This window comes from Thrips palmi, unplaced genomic scaffold (genome assembly GCF_012932325.1).
Source record: "Thrips palmi isolate BJ-2018 unplaced genomic scaffold, TpBJ-2018v1 HiC_scaffold_8, whole genome shotgun sequence".
In the NCBI taxonomy this organism is placed as follows: domain Eukaryota; kingdom Metazoa; phylum Arthropoda; class Insecta; order Thysanoptera; family Thripidae; genus Thrips; species Thrips palmi.
This window is the reverse complement of record NW_023144635.1, coordinates 14,412,126-14,434,173: the sequence shown is the minus strand read 5'-3', so window position 1 is coordinate 14,434,173 and position 22,048 is coordinate 14,412,126. Positions and strand designations below refer to the sequence as shown.

Below are 22,048 nucleotides of genomic sequence, written 5' to 3'. Positions count from 1 at the left end.
TAATGCAAAATATATTTTTGTTAACTTTGGTAGTATGTTTTTTAAGTACAGTTGGATACCAACATTGATTATATTTTTATATTATATGCTTTGCTTGACAATTTTTATTTTTATTACTGTTTTGTACTTCCATATGTATAAATAAATTTTCCAAACATTGCAAACAAATGATGTTACAACAGTCAATGTCTCAAACCAAACCAATACACTGTGCAATGGTGTTAACATTAAACTCCTTGAGCACTCACTGATCACATATACATGTCTGCGCACCTTACACGGTGCAAATTAGCAACAGCGGGTTGCCGGTGCATTTGCATTGAGAACGATGCCGTCATGAGGCCGTGCCGACATGGCGCCCTTGAGCGATGTGTCCTTGAGGAGATTACCGGGGCGGCGGGCTGTAGAATTGCCACAAAATACTTGATTTATGTCAAATTAAGGGGGCCTTTTCGAGCACCCCGTCATTTCAGTCCATTCTATGCCGCTGGTCCTGACAAAGTGGGCGGACCAAAGAGCCCCATGCGCCGGACAGCACCTGACCACCTCGTGTTTGGGTTTCTGTGTTTTGTCGTTGATACTTTCTAGTGTTTTCTTTTGTCTGAGCAAGACGTTTTAAGAGATGAGTAATAACTCCACCCTAAGGTGGACCGAGATCTGGGATTGGTGAAGTTCAATTTCATTAGATTTTTTAGAGCACCTCGAGTTTCGGTTTCTTTGTTTGTTGTTGACCTATCTAAATTAAGGGCAGGGAGGTGAGTGCGTCAATGAATTCAACAATATTGCTTGACAAGCCCAAACCAAGCAACGTACAAAACTTGGCCTACCACTATTTTTCTTCTTTTTTTAATGACTAGCTAGAAGACACATAAGCCAAAGCTATGCTAACAACTTTAACCAGAAAAAAATAAGGAAGCGACATTTTTACGCTAAATTCTCAGGTTCTATTTGAGCTAGCCAACTTTCAGGGTTCGTAGGTCCTAGTTGTACCTATTGAACCAACAAAGTTTGATTCGAACCCGTGTCCCAACCCCACATCTCTGTCCACCATGTGGTGGAGTCACTCAGATTCCATTTGGGAGATGGGTGGCCTCATTTGTTTGATATGAGTTGTTTTACGATAGACCAATGCAATTGGGGTCATAGACCCAAACTCGCGCTGCTCGCTGGGGGCTCCGCCCCCAGACCCCCGCATGTGTGGAGCGCGTGCCGAAGTATTTTCATTAAGTCCGTGGTGACCAAAGGCAAATTTTCTAAGGAATCAAATGTCCTGCTTCTTTGAAAGCTCTATTTAACCGCTTTTGACCATATAATAAGGCTACTTTTACTGCCCAAATAGATAGCTTGTATTGCATTGGCTACTGTGGCAGTCAATGGGTGCATACAAGGTCCGGAAAATATTGAAGACTGCTTTGACAAGGATAGAGGTGAAAGGAAAAAAACCTTAGGTCTCTACGACCACTCCTTGACCCCAAACATTTCTTTGAGTGAGTAAGTGAGTGAGTGAGTCAGTCAGTCAGTCGGATTGGGGCTATATGATCCAGGAAGCGGAAGAAGGGGATAACTCAATTTTGGCCATTTTTCAGGAGAAACGAAAAACTGTTAGCAGGGAAAACTAAAAGAAAACAAATGAATGTTGCAGATGTTAATAATTTCAAAAAGCATTAGTAAAATTTTGAAAAAAATATCAAAAGTGTAAGATCACTCCGTAGAGGATTTCTGCGACTTGTCACTTTCCGTTGAAATGGAAAACAGAGTCAGCTCACCTTATATTTCCTAAACAAAGAGGAATTTGGAGACAAGTCAAGTGGAACAATAGTCTGCATAAAGTGTATGTTACTCTGGTGTATTTTTTGGACTTAGCTCTTTTTTCCAAATTAAAATTTTAAAAATTTAAAGGGGGGGGTTAAGTTGAGTTGATTCTTTTTACACTAGATTCATAAAAACACAAGTTGAGTTATATCCTTTTGCCAATTTGTCAAACGGACTCATGTAGACTAAGGTTGAGTTATATCCATTTTCCAATGAAATTTAGACCGAAAAAGGGGTTAAGTTTGAGTTATACCCTTTTTCCATGTGGATTTTCTCCTAAACTGCTTGGAATTCAGTCAAATAATTTGGTGTAATGATGTAAACCGTTCTAGGGCACAATAATAAAATAAAAACTCAATTTGGGGATAAGTCAAGTTATTCCCTTCTTCCGCTTCCTGGATCATATAGATTCTTGATGATGATTGCCCAATTGCCGGTGGCGGGGTCCCGATTACGGCACAGTTTCGGAAATTCTCGACCAGACCTACCGATGGGGCGAATAAAATTTTTTAGTCATTCGGTCCCCTTTTTAGAAGATTGAGTAGGTTTGCTCGGAAACAGTGAGAAATTTTCAACTTTTGAGATTTTTCTCAATTTTCCCATTAAATTTGGAATCGAATGGAAAAACCCGCAGGTCTCTACGACCACTCCTACCCCAAACATTTCTATGAGTGAGTGAGTGAGTCAGTCAGTGAGTCATGACTATATATCTAGTGCTTGGCCTACATTATCCCCTGGTTTTTTGTTGTGGACAGACACCATTATGCTCGGTGGTTGTCTGTTCAATTGAACGACCTTAATAACTTACCATGTGGCCCCAGCTTTGCACTACTAGTTTATGAACGGTAATTTTGCCCTAAAACGAACATCGGCCCCCTTTTCTGCTCTGGGCATAGATCAGTGCCATGAACGAAACAATGCAATCATGGAACATGAAAGTGGTTCAGGAGGCATCTTCAGTGACCCAGACAAGCTCAAAAAGTTTGTTTGTTCATTTATTTGTGTGTTTATAACTGCATTTTGCTGCCATAAATCAAATTTTAACACAGGTGGATGATAGCCGGGCCCGAAGTAGCAAGGCTCCGTAATATGTAAGGTTAATTTACTTCCCGTTGCTTAACTGTGTCTTGTATTTTTTTTAGTTTTTTTTTAGGCACGAAGTAGCCTTATAGTATACCGAGGGTTCAGCCGGCGGGAGATTCAATTCGCATGGCCCTTTATGCATTTTGGAAGTTTTCTATACGATTTTAATGAGATTTTGCAGACTCGTAGAACCTTGAACGCTGATTCTGATGTTGAAATGTGGTTAAAAAGTTAATGGCCAATTTTGAGAAATTTGCTGTCAAAATCGCCGTTTCCATGGAAAAACTCGACTCGTCAAAGAAGAAAAAAAGGAGTGAGGGGAGCGCGAGCCGGGGCGGACCAGTCAGTCGGATTGGCGCTATATATGTTCTTGATTGATGAGTGAGGGAGTCAGTCAGTCGGATTTTGGGGCTTTATAGGTTCTTGATGACAATTGATGATTGATTTTGAGTATGTTGCCGGTGACGGGGACCCGATTGCGGCCCAGTTTCGGAAATGTCTCGACCAGACCTGGCGATGAGGCGAATAAAAATTTTTAGTCGGTCGGTCCCCTTTTTTGAAGATAGAGTGGATTTTGTAGAATTTAGGCCTATTTAATCGTTTTTAAGGATGTTGCCGGTGACGGGGACCCGATTGCGGCCCAGTTTCGGAAATGTCTCGACCAGACCTACCGATGGGGCGAATAAAAATTTTTAGTCGGTCGGTCCCCTTTTTTGAAGATTGAGTGGATTTTGTTGAATTTAGGCCTATTTAATCGATTTTTGAGGATGTTGCCAGTGACGGAGACCGGATTGCGGCACAGTTTCGGAAATGTCTCGACCAGACCTACCGATGGGGCGAATAAAAATTTTTAGTCGGTCGGTCCCCTCTTTTGAAGATTGAGTGGTTTGTTGAATTTAGGCCTATTTAAATCTTTTTTGAGGATGTTGCCGGTGACGGGGACCCGATTGCGGCACAGTTTGGGAAAATGTCTCGACCAGACCTACCGATGAGGCGAATAAAAATTTTTAGTCGGTCGGCCCCCTTTTTTGAAGATTGAGTAGGTTTGCTCGGAAACGGTGAAAATTTGTGCCCCTTTTTTGAAGATAAAGTAGGTTTTCTCGGAAACGGTGGGGAAATTTTCAACTTTTGGGTTTTTTCCCAATCTAACCAAAAAATTTGGAATCGAATGGAAAAAACCGCAAGTCTCTACGATCACTCCTTCCCCCCAAACATTTTATGAGTGGGAGTGAGGGGGGTGAGTGAGTGAGTGAGAGGCTGATAAATTTCTATTAGTTTTAACTATAAAAGTAGGGCCCCCCCTTTCCGTTGAACCGAGTTGCCAGCCCGTTTCGCTGCGCCGGCAACTCGGTTCGACAGGGGGCCGGCCAGCTTGGCCTGCCGGGGGCCCTTTTTCTCGGGCCTTCGGCCTCGCATCAGACCCGACTGGCCAGTCAAAGGGCCCCGGGGCCCCTAGGGCCCGCTCCACACACACACGGAGCGGGAAAAGCAAAACGATGTACCATCGTGACTTAGGCCCGCCCTTCTATTCAAAATGCAATAGTCCTTACACTTTTTACTCAAACTGTCCTTAGAATATGCCCATTTCATTTGTCTTTCCCCCTCTTTCCGAAAAACCCATATTTCCCATGCAAAAGCAACTCCTTGCAAAAGAGACAGCAGGAGCGCAAAACGAGTCCGTCGCCTTTTTCCATAACTCGAAGGGGGGCTCCGGACCCCCTTCCGCCCCCCTTTAAGAGGGCTTGCCAAGACCTATCGAAAAACGTAAGTAAAAATTCAGTCGGTCGACCCCCTTTTTCAAGATCCTGATGTGACAATAGACGAAGTCGGGCTCCTGGACCCCCCTTTTCCCACCCCTCGTTGAAAAGGTCTTGCTGAGACCCAAACGAAATCTGCAATAATTTTTTTTTGTCGGTCGACCTCCTTTTTTTAAGTTCCCGATGTGACTAATAGACGAAGTCGGGCTCCTGGACCCCCTTTCCGACCCCTCGTTTAAAAGGTCTTGCTGAGACCAATCGAAATCTGCAATAAATTTTTTAGTCGGTCGACCCCTTTTTTGAAGATCCTGATCTGGCCAACTTGTAAAGCGGCCGATGGGGTCGGGACCAGGTCCATTCATCTTGTCTCGTCGCCCCGATTCCAAAAAACCCTATGTGCCCTGCTAGCACCAATAATGGCGGAAAACCCCCCCCCGCCATGTAAACCATGATGCACCTGCAGCAGCCCCTTTTGCGACCCGGACGGGATTTGCACCACCGGTTATTTTTTGGACGGTACTCCCGAAGTACCCTCCAAATCTGGTTACTCTAGCTCAACTCCTTCCTTGTACACAGACGCCAAAAAACAAACAACAAAACAACAACAACAAAAAAACAGACACAAAGGCAAATGCATAGGCCCTCCCCCATTTTTGAATAGAAGGGCGGGCCAAAAATCGAAATTCATACCTTGCCCACCAATTAAATACATTTCTATGCATGACAGTCTACCTTTACAGTTCTAGAATCTTTAAATTTAAAAAACTGGGATTCGAAATTTGATCCTGAGTCCGACCGGCTTTGTCGGAACTCATTGTAACAAGAGTACCTGGTAAGCAGTGTGCCCGGGGTGGAAAGAATTTTAGTTTTGACTTAGTCTGGATGTAGTAGTAGACTGTAGTACCCAAACTGCAATTCTTATAGCAGTCAAAATAGAGAAAAACCAAAGATTTTATTTATTTTGGACCGCAGTCCGGAAAGTAGTTAGAATGCAGTTTGGATGCACTCCCAAGAAGTTTCGTTTAGACTCCTCACTGGATTTCAAACGATGACTTAATTTTAAGTTTAACTTTTTTTGTCTGCTTTTCCGAAACGTAGTTTGGACGAGAAACTATACAGTAGTTCTCATTTTAGAATTTTATCGGTTTGGCTGCAGTTTTATCTCTACGTTCCAAGTCAGTCGCAACTGTGCTCTTCTCTGCATTAGTTTTTGCACATCCCCAGTATACTTGAAAGGGTGCTTTTCGATTATTGATTGAATTGCAAAAGTATTATTCTTAGGTTACATTTTCGTATTGCGACAAGATTTGCAGACTCAACGTTAGATGGGAACGTCAATTGACTGCAATAGTTTTTTGGGGGGTTTTTACTGGGTTTCCTATTTTGTCTTTTTTCCCCGGGGAAAACGAAAACAACCCCGCAGTGAGACAGAAATTAGCTACTTTGTCATTTTCACCAACCCTTTTTCAAAAAATTTCTGCCGGTAAAGCACACGGTGGACGTCACTTAAAGGATGACAATGGCGAAGAAAAACGATGGGACAAGGACCGAGTGAAATAATCTATTGTAAAACTGCAATGAAACTACAGTTAAACTGCACCATCCGATCGGTGTGCCCCGAAAACAGGCTTATCATGTGGTCCGGGTTTGGATGCAGCAGTTCGCATGCCCGCTTGCCAGCGTAGTGGATAACACCCCTGACTCGCAACCCAGAGGACGACGATCGAGTACCCCCCAAGTCCGAGAACTTCAACATCGAAAAAAAATTTTCTTACAGAATGAGAGGCAACGGGGTTCAAAAAAGCTTCCGAAAGTGGGAAAAAAATAAATTTTGAATTTGCGATTGAAATTTGAACACTATACTCGCAACTACAGCTACCATTATAATTGTCGCATACACTTGCGACCCTACTTTTAATTAGGGTCGAAACTGCAACCGGAACTGCAGTGTTCGAAAATACTACCAGAATATCTGTATTCAAACTGCAGTCAAACTGTAGTTTTACTATAAAAACTACACTTTAAGTGTAGTTTACTGTAGTTTAACTGCACTGAAACTGCATTGATCCATCTGCAGTCTGACTACCATTGTTTTGCAAACAGTTTAAACTTAGAAAGAATAGATTTACTTTACTTTATCTCGAGACGTTCAATAGTTGTCCTGCAGTCTTAAACTGAATTAAGTTGCACTTTACAAGTACAGAAAAAATTACAGATCTTTCCACCCGGGTGTCACCTGTGTAGTAGCAGAGCCATGTAAAACCACAAAAACCTAACTTTGTTATGTTTTCCTTGCAGCATTAGTGGAATATCTTCTCGCATTATTAATGAGATCATAATCATGTGACTCCATGTCAATAATAATAATAATAATGGTAAGCACCTGTCACCTGTGTAAGCACAGCCATGTACCACACCAGACCTAACTCTGTTCTGTTTCCCTTGCAGGTTAATTTGTTTCAATAAACATAAACTTTAATTAAAAGTCAGGATAGAGAAGTTATTATCCCTAAACATCCTTGGTAATAGAAGATAACTAATCGTGGCCTGTCATATTTAAGAAAACTCTTTTACTTGAACCAGTGAACGATATCAGAACCTGAATTTGGAATTTGTTGTGAAGGTTGGAAGGATGGACTGAGACCCTTTGCTGTGTCTACTCAGACTATTAACCACTGCCGGCGTCCTCATTCTTGCCTATTGGGCTGCTCCTGCCCCCCTCAGAAACCAGCTGCGAGGGCAGCTTACAAATGTATTTCAAGGTAGGCAGGTCAACAGTGTTTGCTAGAAGATAAATACACTTAATGAAATAACTCATCTTATTATTTTTCCCGTTACAGATATAATCCAAGTTGTTTGGGACCGGTTTTTTGTATAATGGTAAGCAGGTCAACAGTGTTTGCTAGAAGATAAATACACTTAATGAAATAACTCATCTTATTATTTTTCCCGTTACAGATATAATCTAATGTTAACTACATTATACTAATAACGTTATGAGTTTCTAAGTTTGGTAAGCAGGTCAGCAGTGTTTGCTAGGATATAAATTCGTTTAATGAAATAACTAATCGTATTATGTTTCCCTTACAGATGTGTGCCTTAAATTAAACAGAGGTTTTTAAGAAATGTGTGGCTTATTATGATTATTCGAAACAAAATACACACCTCGAGGGGCCTATTCACAAGATCTTATTTCTGGGCTTTCCCTCCAAGACAATCTTATATTAAACGCAGGTGAATTTCTCATAGTTTGATCATTAGATACAGCTACATGTCAGTATAATTTGTGAGTTTGTTCAAGTAAATCTAAAGATGAAAGATGAAAGAAACCAAAAAGGCATGTAGAAATATGTTTCGCTTACCATCGTATTGATTCTGATTGATCAAGATGACTGAAATTTGCCGGCGTTTAAGAAAGGATTGTCTTGGGGGGAACGCCCAGATAAAACCTTTTGAATAGGACCCCTCGACCTCTGATATAACAATGGACCTAACCCCATCGGGCACAGGCATGGGCAGCAGATGACACCCAGAGTTCCATTTGTGGTCCAAGGTCTCTCACGTTCTGCCTGCAGGCAGATATATCATCACTTGATGCTATCTACACTTATATATTCAACATAGATGCGATGTTGCGATAACATAAGATGCTAGCTAGATATTTATTATCAAATAGATGGTCTGAAAGAAGCTATGCCCAAAGAGAACCTAACCTCACAACTGTCTCAGAACTGCCAACACATCGCGTGACAACACTACCTAAACTCCGTTTGTGGTACAGCTGTGAGGAGATCTTATTGAAATAGATCCTTAGCAAATTTTTGAATTTTTGTTTTTCATTGTTGGAAAGTATTTTTAAAACAAAATGCGGTTATTCCTATGCTATCTTTTTTTTATTGAAGTCGTGGTCAGCCTGGAATAACGTAGCAGAGAGACAACCTACAATAAGACACCACAATCAAAAACTCTTATTAGAAGCAACTGTTTGTCAAAATCGCAAAAGCCAGACGTTTCCGAACGTCACATTCGTCTTGATTTTGTTAAATAAGATCTGTTAATCATCACACGCAAGCATTGTTGACCAAAGATAAAAGTATACGTTAGTGCGCGCGCGGTGGTACGGGCGCAGGGCGGAGTCGCGTCGGTCGGCGGTGGCGGTGGCTGAGACAAGCAATAGCTCATCGCAAATAAACACAACATTGGTGATTAACTTTTAGATACCAGTTTGGCTGCGATTTGCCTCCGTGTTTGAGATTCATTGAACGTAAAACTTTTTGTCCGTGTTTCTTTTAGCGGTATTACGCGTAAGTGCATCGGAGATCTGCAGCTTGCGACGCTAACTTTAACTCTGCATAAAGGTTACAGCTTTCAAAGCTGCTGCTATTAAAAATCTGCTTCAATATGCCCGGCCTTTCCAGGTAACTGATAATATGCGAGACAAATTGTTTGCTGGTTGAGTTATCATGCTTATTTTATGGTAGTTTTATCAACCATCTTGTTTTTGTTTCAGATGCTGTTTCATATAAGACAACACCTGTGAGAAGGAAATTATCTTTTATAAACTATAGGGCTCAAAGTGCTGACATTGACTCAAACAATAATGGAAGACAGACAGGAAGTAAGGCTCTCTATCTTCTCTATCTGGAGGGAATTATCAAAGTGCAACTACAACCAACGCATCAACCATGAACGATCATTTTTCATTTAGCCTTCTGAGTAATGTTTGATGAGCATTAAGCGTGGAATGAAAGTAGGTGTACAATATCTGAGACCTTCATTTGGCGCAGAAAGATTTATTGAAGCAAAGAAACATCACTTTAGGTTTGTAGGTGTCTCTGTGTGTGTAAACCACACTTGTTCTTAACATTTTTGTTTTATTTGTACACGACTACTCTCACAGCTCTTGTTTTTTGTTACAGAAAACCCCGATAGAAGCCAAACCTCAAACTTTGATCTGACTCAGAAGATTAAGGAAGTACCATTATCGACTGATAATGACTTGGACATAAATGGAATACAAGCCCCATGTAGGTCTAATTATCTTATTGATGTATTTATTTTATATTCTTTCTCGATAATACCTTGTTCCTCTTTGTTTTAGTTGATGCTACCACTTCAGTCGAGTCAGTCGAGTCGCAATCGCTGAGGCATAATTTCATATCCTAATAACTTCTGGCAAAGACCACCCAGACTCACGGTTCAAGTCTTGCATCCAAGTGTGAGTCATGTTTGCATGAATTTAAGATATAAACACCAATATATTTAATAAAATAGTTAATTTTTTAGAGAAAGGAGTGAACAACAGAAAATGAAACTTTTGTCAACTAAAGTGATAATGAGTGAGGACTTTATAGAGCACATTGTTTGTCAAAAATGTAAATCATTTGTAGAATAGAAAGGTTACTAATATATGATTAGGTGTTAAGATCAAAAACACTCTGACTGTACTGGTTGTAAACTTCAAGTTTACTGTCAGCTACCAATGTTATTCAGTGAAACAAGGTAATAAATTAATTACTTTTGTGTTTTCACAGCATTTGTTAATGACAATGTTGCGGATCCAACCAAGAGAATGAAGTAAAGACAGCTGGCTGGTATGATATCCAGGAGGGGGTCAGAGTGGCGCAAAACCATCACCCCAGCCAAGAGTCCTGCTGCTGGCATGAAGCACAAACTATCTGAGGTATAAGCTTAATTCTTTCCTTTCATCTTTTTCAATTTACTGAGGAACATGATGTGACGAATGAAACTCATGAATGTAGCCCAGTCTGTACTATTTTAATATTGTCATTTTCCCATTCTGAAAAATAACTTAGCTTTTTAACCGTGTTCCATGTATGAGTCCTTCTGACTTCATCATGAAGTTTACCCATGGAACAATAATTATCTTATCATGAGAATTTTTAGCATGCACAGCTTAGCAACTTTTTAACTTCTCCTTTAAGAATGCTACTCACCTATACATCCAATAAGATGGAAAGTTTGAATTCCTATATTTCACTAATGTAGATGCCAAGTCAAATTTGGTGTCAAAATGTTTTGGATTTATAAGTGAGATTCTGGCCAGAGTGGTTCTCAGTTTGATTTAAGACAAATTTGATACTGTAGAAGACAGTGGGAAAATGATTTTAAGATGTCAAATTATTACCAAGTTTGGTTAGTTTGGAAGGTTCTGCTTAGTTACTTGTGAACATGTCCTTATGAATTCTCATCTAAGATATTTATTGAACACTTGCTTTACATCAACGCAATGCCCCTCATGCATAGTTGATGTCTGAACTCTCCTCATGAATATAGCAAAACATAGAGTTTTACTATTGGAACACTAATTATCTATCATGAGATTTTTGGGTATGCACACCTTACCAACTTTTCAAAGTTGTTGCTATTTAAGAACGTTGCTGAATCATTCTGTCGAATCAAATCGCCACCTTTCTTTCTTGCTCATTTCTAGCATTAATTGGGCCAGCACAGAAAATTAGTGACGACCCCTGTTTGCAGGTAGAATGACATCTCTTGGGCGCATTCCTGACAACTGATCAGTCAATGCATCAGTACTATTTGTGATAGCAGTTGCGGGACTAATCGAGTTTGCTGACAGCCAGGTTAGTCAAGACAGCGGCTGGGCAGTTATTTTTCCTGCATTATATCTAATGATATGCTGTTCAGAACCTTATTCACTTTGTTCCTAAGAGTTGTCTGGGTGACTTAAGCAACCACATATTTTGAGATGCTCCATTATTTTAATAACTGGGTTGAATGTGCGGTCTATCATGGCTAAAGAGATTTTTTGTTTTAGTTCCATATTGCTGACTAGAGACAGCTGCGCGTCAGATAGTCAAATCATAATTATTATGCAAAACATACCTGAACTGCATTTTCGGTTTTTGAGATTTTTACAGCAGGGCCTGGTAATGGATGGGCGAACGATATGCATTTACAAGTTATTTAAATGTACTATGTACTACTAAATGTTCTATAGACTGAACTGTCCCCAAGTAACTCTAGACTGGCGTGCCACTATGGCGGACGCGGACGGACGCGTCACCTCGCGGCTCGGCTCGCGGCGTCGCGGATCCGCGAATGCAGGCCCCCCACCCGGCCGCGAATGTAGACCGCCCTCCCCTCGTCTAGATGCTAGACGCAAGACGCTTCAACGCCGCACCCAGACCCCCCATGGCCCCCGACCACTCGCGCGACGCGCTACGTTGGGCGTTGAACTTGCCTGTGAGTTCCAGTGAGTCGACGCTGTACGTTGCATGGGAGGTGTGTCGCTCTCGCTGTCTGCCGGTCGAATGGGGAATGGGGTTGGGGTGATGGGGACGAGCAGACCGAAAATAACGATTTCCCCTTCTCCCCAGGTGTGGTATAGGGTGTGCCGAAAGGTGTTACTATAGGGGGTCAAAAAGTTTCCTCTTCTTCGTCCACCTGGCGAAGGAGGCAGTGCAGGTATAAACTGTTCAAGTCAGGCGGGTGTCGCGCCGTAGTGGCCCTGGCCCTCGGACGGAGCCCCGGCGCTCTTACCGCCGCGCAGGTAGGCAGGCGGAGGCTTGGGTGCCTCTGCCTGCTGCCATTGCTATTGACGGCTGGGCCACAAATGATCGTATGCCTTTTCGGGCCTGACCGGCCACCTCGGTGTTACACCAGCTGGGACCACTACGAACACGTTGGAATTACTGAATTGATTGCGATTTCTTTTACTCACCGCGCCCCTCCTAAACCTCAGTCCCTGCGGTCCCTGCGAACCTTAGGCCTAGCGATGGGGCGTGGCTAGACACTAGACTGTACCAGCGAGCGGCGCGACGTGGCGGCTGCCGCAACGAGCAGCGGGGGCCGCGAGTTCTCCCTCCCGCCGCCCGCCCGCCCCCTCCCCACCTCCTCGAATTAGAATCGACCCGCACGTGATTATCCACTCTCTCGGGCACGATCAACAACAGCCTGCCCGCGCGAGTCTGTATGTACCGAAAGAGAACGTGCCGAGCCCTACCGGCAGACTGGCGGGTCGCAGAATCTGTCGTGCGCTTTTACAACTACCACTTCTGTAATCCGGTAATCCCACTGTCCCACTGTGGGACCATCCATCACTCGCAAACACACATTTCTTTTGTGCCGCCAAGTAGGTGCGAGTCGTCGCTCTGTCCCTCTCGCACTGATGGGGCGGTCCGTAGGGGTGTGAGAGAGACAGAGTGACGAAGCATTGTTCGGAGTCAGACCGCTGGCCGACGCAGGGTGTGTGGCGAAGCTCCGGAGACCCCCCCCCCTCCCCCCCGGCCCTTCCCTCCCACGCTCCGGCCGCATCGTGCAGAATTCGCGTATCCCGTGCCGGTTGCGATTTCCGATTGCACTGCTCGCTATCTTGGGGGGGGGGGGGGGGGGACTCGCGCCTAGGGACATGTGCGGGGTCGACAGGATGTTGCCATAAAACGGAGTGGCGTGGGCCTCGGGCCGGCCGCCCTGCGGGACCCTTGGTTCCGGGCTGGTGAAGTGGGTTGCCTACCCCGCCTGCCAGGGCTTCTGAGAACGTGGAGCCGGGAGCGGAACCTTTGCCGCCGGTGGATAGAAATTATGACCCCGGAACCGGGGCCAGCGGACCTGTGCGATGCAAGCAGGCCAAAGCAGGACCACGGAGCTCCCCTGCCTTGGCCCTCGGGCTCTGCGGGTGCCGACCGTTGGGGGAGACGCGGGAGCCCCGCTGCGGCCGATGCCGCCGGTTTGACGTGAAGGGGGCTGGGTTGGCGGGCAGCGGGCTTCGTGCCTGGCTCCGACCCTCCCAGCGGTATAGCCGCCGCCAAAAAAAGGACTAGGAGCGGATGAAATTTTGAAATTATCGGAAAGTTGATATTTTACGGATAGTGGCGGAATCAGCTCAAAAAACTAGGAAGTTGGGTGTAAACGAGCAATTGCTAGGACAATTTTGACAATAAATCACTGAACAATTTTCATGGGTACAGAATTGATCAGCGCGCTTCGAAACGCATATTGGTACCAATGTTGAAAAACGTGTCATTTTGAGCCACGTTCAGATGAACTTTTCTGCCTGGCCGCCGGCTGGCTCGAAATCGGCTGGGACCGCACCGCGCCTCCTCGCCGGAGCCAGAGGTAGCATCCGCATAGCCATCCCACCGCCGAGCATGGCTGGTTGGAACCGAAGGCTCGAGCGGTTCCCCGTCAACCGACAGGAAAAAATGGCGGAGCGCTGCGTATTTGACGACCGCGGGACGGACGCACTTTTAAGTTCGGCTGCCGTTCGGGAGACGGCCCGAGTGCAGACGGGTGCACCTCGGCTGCCTCGGCTAGCTCCGAATCTTCTGTCTTTTGCGCAGCACTGGACGGTTGCTGGGAACCGCCCGATTGGACGGACACTCTGGTACACGCCCAATGCCGCTCTCTGCCTGCGGCCATGCATGCATATTGTCTCTCTCGCACTCGTGGGGCGTTCCGCTTGGGTGCGAGTGAGACAGCGCGATGACTGTTTGGAATGGAGCCCCGAATGCGACTGGGCCTGCATATGGTCGCAATATTTACGATTATGAAGAATGGCTAAAGAAACCTGCAATAAGGTGGAAACAATACAATTGACAAAAGCAGCAACACCAGCATTTTTTTTGCGAAAAACGGCTGTTGTTCAATGCTAATGGTTGTGGAATCAAAATGTTCGCCCTCTGTGTCGAATCCTGCTTCTTGCTTTGACAATCTAATGAAATTTTCTGAATATTTCAATGAACCATGCTGTCTATATTCTTGCAAACCATTTGATCTGTCATGTTCAACATCCATATTCTGAGAATGTTCTCTTTCTTACTCCAACGGTGCTGAAAACCATTTATATGTTGTGGTCTTTGCAGTATTTTCCAATGCGAGCCAATGGCACTTTTTCCTGATTTCTTGTAAGTTGAACATTAAGACCGTGGTCAGTATTTAGTCAGTATTACTCTACAAACTGAAGTGTGTACTCAGTATGCATCTACAGATGCATACTTATAAGTACTCACCTACAGATGCATACCTAGCTGAGTACTAACAATCTACAGATGCATACTTGACAGGTATGCACGAGGGGGGAATAACTCCCCTTTTTGGTGAACACATGATTGCAAGGAGGCGCAGGATTGCGGAATATTTTGGAAGGATTGCGCGAGATTGCAGATGATTTCGCGGGATTGCGGCAGATTGCGGAGGATTTCAAAGATTTCTATTGCATGGAATTTCGGATGATTGCAAGGATTTAAAGGAAAAATTTAATGTCTTTCACTACCACTGACCAGACTGTCTCCTGACAAAAAGAGGCAAACTACTTTTGAGCACTAATGTGACGGTACCCCCGGGGCCGGGGAAGCGGTGGCGTCTCGAGTGGCACTCGGCCGCCCTGCTGGGTAGGCCTCTTGTTCGGCACAGGTGAGAGGTGGGTTGCCTACCCCGCATTACCATTACCATTAGGGGCTAGACCGCCATTTCGGGCCCGACACATGCTCGACTGCACTGCAAAACGAGACAAGGTCGTCTCGCCAGGGGCTCTGTGACAGACGCGCTTTCGAGTTCGGCTGCCGTTCGGGAGACGGCCCGAGTGCAGACGAGACGAGTGCATCTCGGCTGCCTCGGCTAGTTCCGAATCATCTGTCTCTCTGCGCAGCACTGGACGGTTGCTGGGAACCGCCCGATTGGACGGACACTGTGGTTCTGGTACACGCCCAATGCCGCTCTCTGCCTGCGGCCATGCATGCATTGTCCCTCTCGCACTCGTGGGGCGTTCCGCGTGGGTGCGAGTGAGACGCATGATCATAACTTAGACCCCGCGCGGAGTTATTGAATCCTGCTGACCTACCTGTCGCTGTCGGACCTTACGCCCGTCGGGGTGCGAGCGAGCTCTCCATGTTTCGATGGAGAGCGAAACATCTCTAGCATGGCCCCGAATGCGACTGGTCCTGCACCATGGTACCCTAGACAAGTGCAGCGGTGTGATCTTCTTGAAACGAAGTTTAACCTACCCTAATTTGATTCATTCGTCGTCAAATCAAGTCAACTCGAAATAAAATAGATAATTAAATGAGGCGAGGGTCGAGCTCGCTCACCAAGAGTCCAATAAAAGCGATCGCGTTGAGGCCCGATGCCGACCACGACTTCTGCCGGGCTCGCCCTCGCCGGCCCATTAGTGGGGGCACCTTTCGGTCCGCACCATGGTCCGACGTTTAGTGCGGTTGCTAAGCGCCAGAAAAAGGGCTAAATGTGCAAAACATAATCGAAACGATTTTTTTGCGGGAATCGGTAGATTTTGACCTCCTCTTTCATATGAGCCGAGGGGTCACACTGGGAAATCGCGGAAAGCACACGAGGCCCACACGAGGCCCACTAACTCTGTGAGGTGCCGTGAGGCACCAGCGGGCCCCAGCTCGGCCTGCAGGCGTGCGCGGCGTGCCGGGTACCGAGAGAGAGAGAGAGAGAGAAAGGATCTTCTTTATTTGGCCGAGGCGAAGCCTATATTGGCCAGTGGAGTTCTTGCGGCCCCCCACTCTCAACTACAGTCGGACCGGCTACGGTTGCTTTACGACCGTCTGCCAGTGTTGACACCGCGTCGGTGAGCGCGCAGCAGGCTGTATGGTCAGCCTGGTTGCGCTTGGTTCCAACGACTGGTCGGTCGGTCGGAGTGGTCGGTGCCGTGACGTCACCGCCTGCCTGGATCTGTGACTGTTAAAAGTGATTTAACATGTTCAGAGATCAATGGCGAGCCTTTTTTACATGACTTCTGTGCCTTTCATTGATTTCTAAACATGTTGAATAACTATTAGCAGTCACAGATCCGGGCAGGCGGTGACGTCACGGCACCGACCACACCGACCGACTGTCTGCCTTTGACAACGTACCGGAGCTGCGTCGCAGCCTGCCGGGAGGGGGTAACGCGCGCGGGCGCACAGGTGGAGGGGGAACGGCTACCGGGCACCGGGCGACGCGGCGGGAAGTCACAGCTGCGGCACCCCGCCATCAGGCATTTCCAGCGGTAGCGTAGTGGATACGACCGCTGCTACCATGCTGCGCCGGTGCGGGATCGCATCCCGATGGATATTTTCTTTTTTTTCAACTTTTTGGCGTTAGGCCCGTCGAGAGCCGGCTGGGTCAAGTAGCCTCCGCCGAGCCTCGTCGACCAGCAGCGTGGTAGCGCAGTGGTCAGAGGGGCTGGGTCCTGAGTGGAGGTTGCAGGTTCGATGCCCATGCACCTCGTGATTTTTCTGTGGTCAGCCCGCATTTTAAGACACCTCCAAGCGGCCCTTGCCCAGAGTGCATGGGATTTATACACGTGGGCAAGTTGGGATGCGTCTTGCGACCAAGGTGCAAAATTTATGCACCTTGGGCAGCGGGAGGACCTACTGTTGCCCACGTGAGAAATGTACTGTTTGGGTAAGAACGGTTCCCTTATACACCCATTGGGCAACAAAATTTTGGCGCCAGTGGGTTACTAAATTTCGCGACCCTTTGGGCTGTGAAATTCGTGATCGAAGGGTGGGTGCAGGGGCGTTTCAGCACCCAAGTAGCAAGAATTCGCAACTATTTTTTTACAGTGTGACGGTAGGGAAGATTCAGCGTGCGTGATGCGTTCTGTGCACAATCACGGGCATCAGTTCGCAAGTGAAACAAAACCGCGGCCACAGCTAGGCCGAAACAGAGCCCGGCGCCTCCCGGCCATAACGCCACCGTTGTTAAAACAGAGCCATCAAAAATGAGACTTGCACTCTGGAGAATCTTGCTGCCATCCTTGACAATCACAACTGCAGGGGCTTGACCAACTGGTATGTTATTTAGGGGCACAGCATTCCTGTTTGCTGCCTGTAAAGAAAAAAACAATGAATATGATAATTTACATCTCTTAAGTATATTTTCACCAAAATAACCACACGATTTACCTCACAAAATTGTATAGATGGTAAATGTTCCTCCCCTCCAGAGTAAAATTTCTCAATGCCATGATAGATCATTACTTTGCCAAGCTCATCATCCTCATCTGGTGTTTGTCCATCTAAAATGTGAGCTAGAGAGGGCAAGCTGTTCAAAAAGTTTTCTTGCAATTTTTTTAATGGCAATGGAACTCTAGTGCTGTACTCATATATAAGCTGCAAGTGGAAAATTTTCATTTTAATATAATTAGAATTTCTAATGAGTACTTAATGAATTATGTCTCAAAGCCACTTCTTACCAAGTCTGCCTCTTTTAAATAAGGGTACTTCAAAATCACCTCTTCAACTGAATGAGTTTTTATGAAGGGAATTCGTTGAGTTGAAGAACTAATGCACATTCTAACACTTTTTCTGTTGACAACAGGTTTTTGGAGGATGGCATCAGCCTGATCTGCTGGTTCCTCCGTCTCATCATTTCGAGGATTTTCTTCTCCTTCAGTCCTGCGGCACAAGAATCCAGTTAATAAGGTAAACAGAAAATGAAAGAAATTGTCATTCAAATAAACTCAAATCAGAGAAGTTAGTTTGATTCGAGTTTTATCTTACGTGGTTTGGTTTCTTGAGGCCTCATCTCTTCTCCTTTGTGCTGCTGCCCTCCTGGCTGCCCTTTTCTTTGGGTAATATCTTGCAGCTCTCAGACTGTCGCTGAGCTTTTCTTTATTTTTAGCTAGAAAGAAAGTTTTTGGGCCATATTATTACAGAAGTGATATGACTTTTATGCCAGGCTTAGATGCTGCTTACCCTGTAAGTGTCTGCATGTGCGAAATTCATGGATGCAAATCGGTTTGTCACTTGCACTGATAGATTTTTATACTCTGCTTTTGTAATCTGACCTTTACGATCTTTTGAAATGTTTGCAACATGAGATTTGAGGAAAGCATTCATTTGTCTTGTATTGTAAATGCCACGCTCTAAGGATCCTTTCAATGCCTTTGGAAATTCAGGTAATGGGGTGGCCTTCGTAATTACTGTTCCAATCAGTTTGTGATTCTGTTTAACAAAATACGAACAGAAAACATAATCCACTAACAAAAGTAACAAATCATCTGAATTTTATAAAGAATGCAGGCAATAGAACTTACCTTTTTCTTATGGAAATTACCAACTACATTAACCTGTAATAATAACAATAATAATATAGTCAACAAGATTCATTGAGGAACCATGATTAATTGTCTTAAGTTCTCTAAGATGTCTAAGAACAAACCTGAACTGTTTTCCTTCCACTGTGACTTGCTATAGGTCCATCATTTATCAGTGTGTCCTCCTGACTGATGCGCTCTTGTTCTTCCATCTCTTCATCATCACCTGTCTGATTTTCATTTGCACTTGGAACTTTCTGCTTGGCTGCACGGCTTGGCATTATTCTTGGTTCAATATTCTCCTTTCCTGAAAAGAGTTTCAAAGTTCATGTTTTTTTAATCAACAGATCATGTGGTGTTCTTCATACATACGATTATGATCATGAGAAATAACTTAAATTAAAATGACTAACCCTTTTTTTTGCCTTGTTTCCTGGTTGCAGGGCGCAGCTTTGGGGCATCAGAAGGAACCAGCTGTTCCAGTACGGCTCTGTTTTGCTCTCTCCGCTGCAGCACACGCTCCAAGTATTCCCCTTCACCATCACTTTCATCGTCACTTTGAGCAACACGACTCTTCTTTTTCCTAAAAGTATATTTAAAATGAATACTCAGATTTGTTTCTTTTTTATTATGTTAATATTGTAGTCTGAAACAATAGAATTTCATGCTTACCTTGAAGGCTGTGGACTGTACAATATCTGCCCTGATGTTGATGGATTACTTGTTGACGGGTTGCTTGTTGATGGCTTACTGCTATCACACACTGCTGTTTTACTAAAATAATTAACACAAGAAATGATATTTTATTATTATCTTTAACTTATTAGTTTTGTAATTTTAATAAAGTTTTTTAATTTGATAGAAAGAAACCAGACAACAAAGGATGTGGTACTTATACTCTGTTTGACTTTGACATAAAAATATGTGACAGAAATGAAGTGAAATTACCTGCTTGACGGAGTATTGCTCGATCTTGAATTGTGAGCTCTTGCAGCAGGTGTTGATTTGGGAGCTGCAGCTGCAGTACTAGTTCCTGCCCCTCGAGTAACTGCAGTAGGTGAAGGAGTCACCAAAGCCGGATCGTGGTGAACAACTAAGCCTTTAAACAAATGCATAGAGGTGACAACAGCTTTCAATTTAGCATTTGCCTTGAAACTGCGTTGATGTGAAAGAACTTACCCAGCTTGTCCATGTAGCTTAGAACCGAAGGTGTTATTGGATCGGCTGTTGTTGGCAGTGCTGCTGGCTCTGTGGTCTTTCTAGTTGGAATCTCCTGCAGACAATGGTGCATTTAAAGAAAACATTTTACAGTTTTGCCGTCATGCCAAGACAGAACCAACAGGTCATAGTAATAAGCTTTCTAATGTTTTCACTGTCCACAATTAGGCCACATTTAAAAAATTAACAGACCATGGCCTCTCATAAGCAACTAACTATTGAGTACTGCGCCAGTACAAGGGCACCGGAACCAACCGATAAATAGGAATGATATTTAATGAGGAGAGGGGGCTTAAGTTATCCTTTGATTGAAAACAGAGAGGGATATAGAGAGGGAGGGAGAAAGAGGCTTGTTAGGCCCGCCTTTCAACTGTGCACAGGTTGGTTCCAAGGTCTATTAGCTTTTGTATACTCACAAAATTAATTGATTCGAAGAGCATCAACTCGATTGGCAGGTTGGGGTCTATGTCCCAGTACTTGGTTGCATCATCGATCTCAATTGACAATTTGCTTTGTTCACTGTACTGAGTCATGAAAAAGCCACTGGAAGCACGGTTCTTCATGAAAGGGTCGCACTCCATCAGTTTTCTGATAGCCCTTTCCAACACATACTTAAAAGAGAACGGCTCCTCTAGAGCTACTTCAACTTTCTTAATCCTTGGTCCAAATTTAACAATGAAAGTATCCATGATAAAGTTTTCTACTCAACCACAAATCAGCTGACCGTTAACGGCTGACGAACTGAAAATCAAGTTGAATTGCAGCCAAAACTGCGCGCAAGCGCAGTTAGTGCCAACAGTCGAACTAAAAATTCTCTTCGAAGAATACCAAAGAAACAAATTAAGACGCTTTGTGTCACCTTTCTAAACAGACACAAACGAAAATCATAACAAAAAGTATTCTCTATTTTTAAATTATTTTCTAACTTTATTCAATCTTGTTAGATGATTAAAAACGCCAGTCTTGTAGGGATGTGGTCCTGTGGAGCCCTGCGGAAGGCCATACTGAAAACAAAAGACGATCGCTGCCGCGGCAGTGGCAGACGACACTTGTTGTTTGTTTGTGTTTCTGGCTTTCATCCGTTTCGGTAGCGATGCAAGTAATTTTATTCACCCAAACTCTTGTGGTGCGCGAGTGATTTCGTCAGACAGTCGCCCTGTGTACTCAAAACAGTGCCGGACTCTGCGTACAGTGTGAAGTGACGCGTCAGGAAGGTTCTCGGACTGACTTTCGAGTGGCAGAGGTGACGGGAAGAGCAGGTTAGGGCCAGTGCCATGGCCGCTCAGTTTCCTTGTGACTGCCCTCATCCCAGCTATCCAGCATCTCTTTCTGTGCTCACCTTCCTTGTCAACGATTTCTTCACGGAGCCTCGAATCGCACCGATCACAGCAGGCATAGGATAGGTGTTCTCTTTCCCCATTTGGGTTCAGGTATGTTGCAATAAAGGGTTTCAATGATGCACCACTGCAGCATCAGCATCTTGTTCAGTTGGGATTGTGATACAAGCTTTGAGACCACAGGCAGTTTCATAAAAGATTGCAAATAGACATCCAATTTTAAGATAGCTTGGCATCGCATACAGACCAAATTTAAATTCCATTGTATTATCAAGCCAAGCGTAGGACATTTGAATGGTCTGCGCAAGGAAGTGCGAACCACTGATGGTCCACGCAAGAAAGTGTGGACCATTCTTGGTCCACACTTCCTTGCGTGGACCATTCTTGGTCCACGCTTTCTAGCGTGGACCACTGATGGTCCACACTTTCTTGCGTGGACCAACAGTGGTTCGCATTTCCTAGCGTGGACCATTTTGGTCCACGCAACCTAGTGCGTACTTGGTCCACACTTGGACTGGCAGTGAGACTGCACCTTCCGCCTCTGGTGAACTCCAAAGGGATTGCAACATTCCTTCTGAGAAACGGAGTACATAGTATGGAAGCGCTTCTTGTGTACACTGCAAATGTTGCGCACATACGGACAGGCAGTCCGATTTCACGGTCCGAGAAGGCCCGTCTCGGCTTATAGCTTCGTTCTTGAGAGCACCCGATTCTTAGCTTCTGGCCGATGGAGCACTTTCGGTCAATCATCGCCATGGTGGAAACATCGCCTGGACGAACGCCAACGCTGTGTTTTTTCCAGCAAGTTCTTTGGT

The 22,048-nt window shown here is 44.8% G+C and overlaps 1 protein-coding gene and 1 long non-coding RNA gene across 2 annotated transcripts; one reads left to right on the top strand and one right to left on the bottom strand.

The window, feature by feature from the left end:
* Window positions 1-17,341: 17,341 nt before the first annotated feature.
* On the top strand, window positions 17,342-19,335 carry LOC117653802. The gene is made up of 3 exons (XR_004588250.1): window positions 17,342-17,431; window positions 17,961-18,064; window positions 19,122-19,335. It is a non-coding gene; the product is annotated as an uncharacterized LOC117653802 (long non-coding RNA).
* On the bottom strand, window positions 18,014-21,716 carry LOC117653801. The gene is made up of 10 exons (XM_034399708.1): window positions 20,313-21,716; window positions 19,858-19,951; window positions 19,627-19,777; window positions 19,351-19,452; window positions 19,092-19,261; window positions 18,804-18,985; window positions 18,679-18,711; window positions 18,338-18,586; window positions 18,143-18,263; window positions 18,014-18,037 (listed from the first exon to the last, which is right to left on the bottom strand). Exons 1-9 carry the CDS (start codon window positions 20,583-20,585, stop codon window positions 18,231-18,233), a joined length of 1,287 nt encoding a protein of 428 aa, XP_034255599.1. The 5' UTR covers window positions 20,586-21,716; the 3' UTR covers window positions 18,014-18,037; window positions 18,143-18,230.
* Window positions 21,717-22,048: the final 332 nt, after the last annotated feature.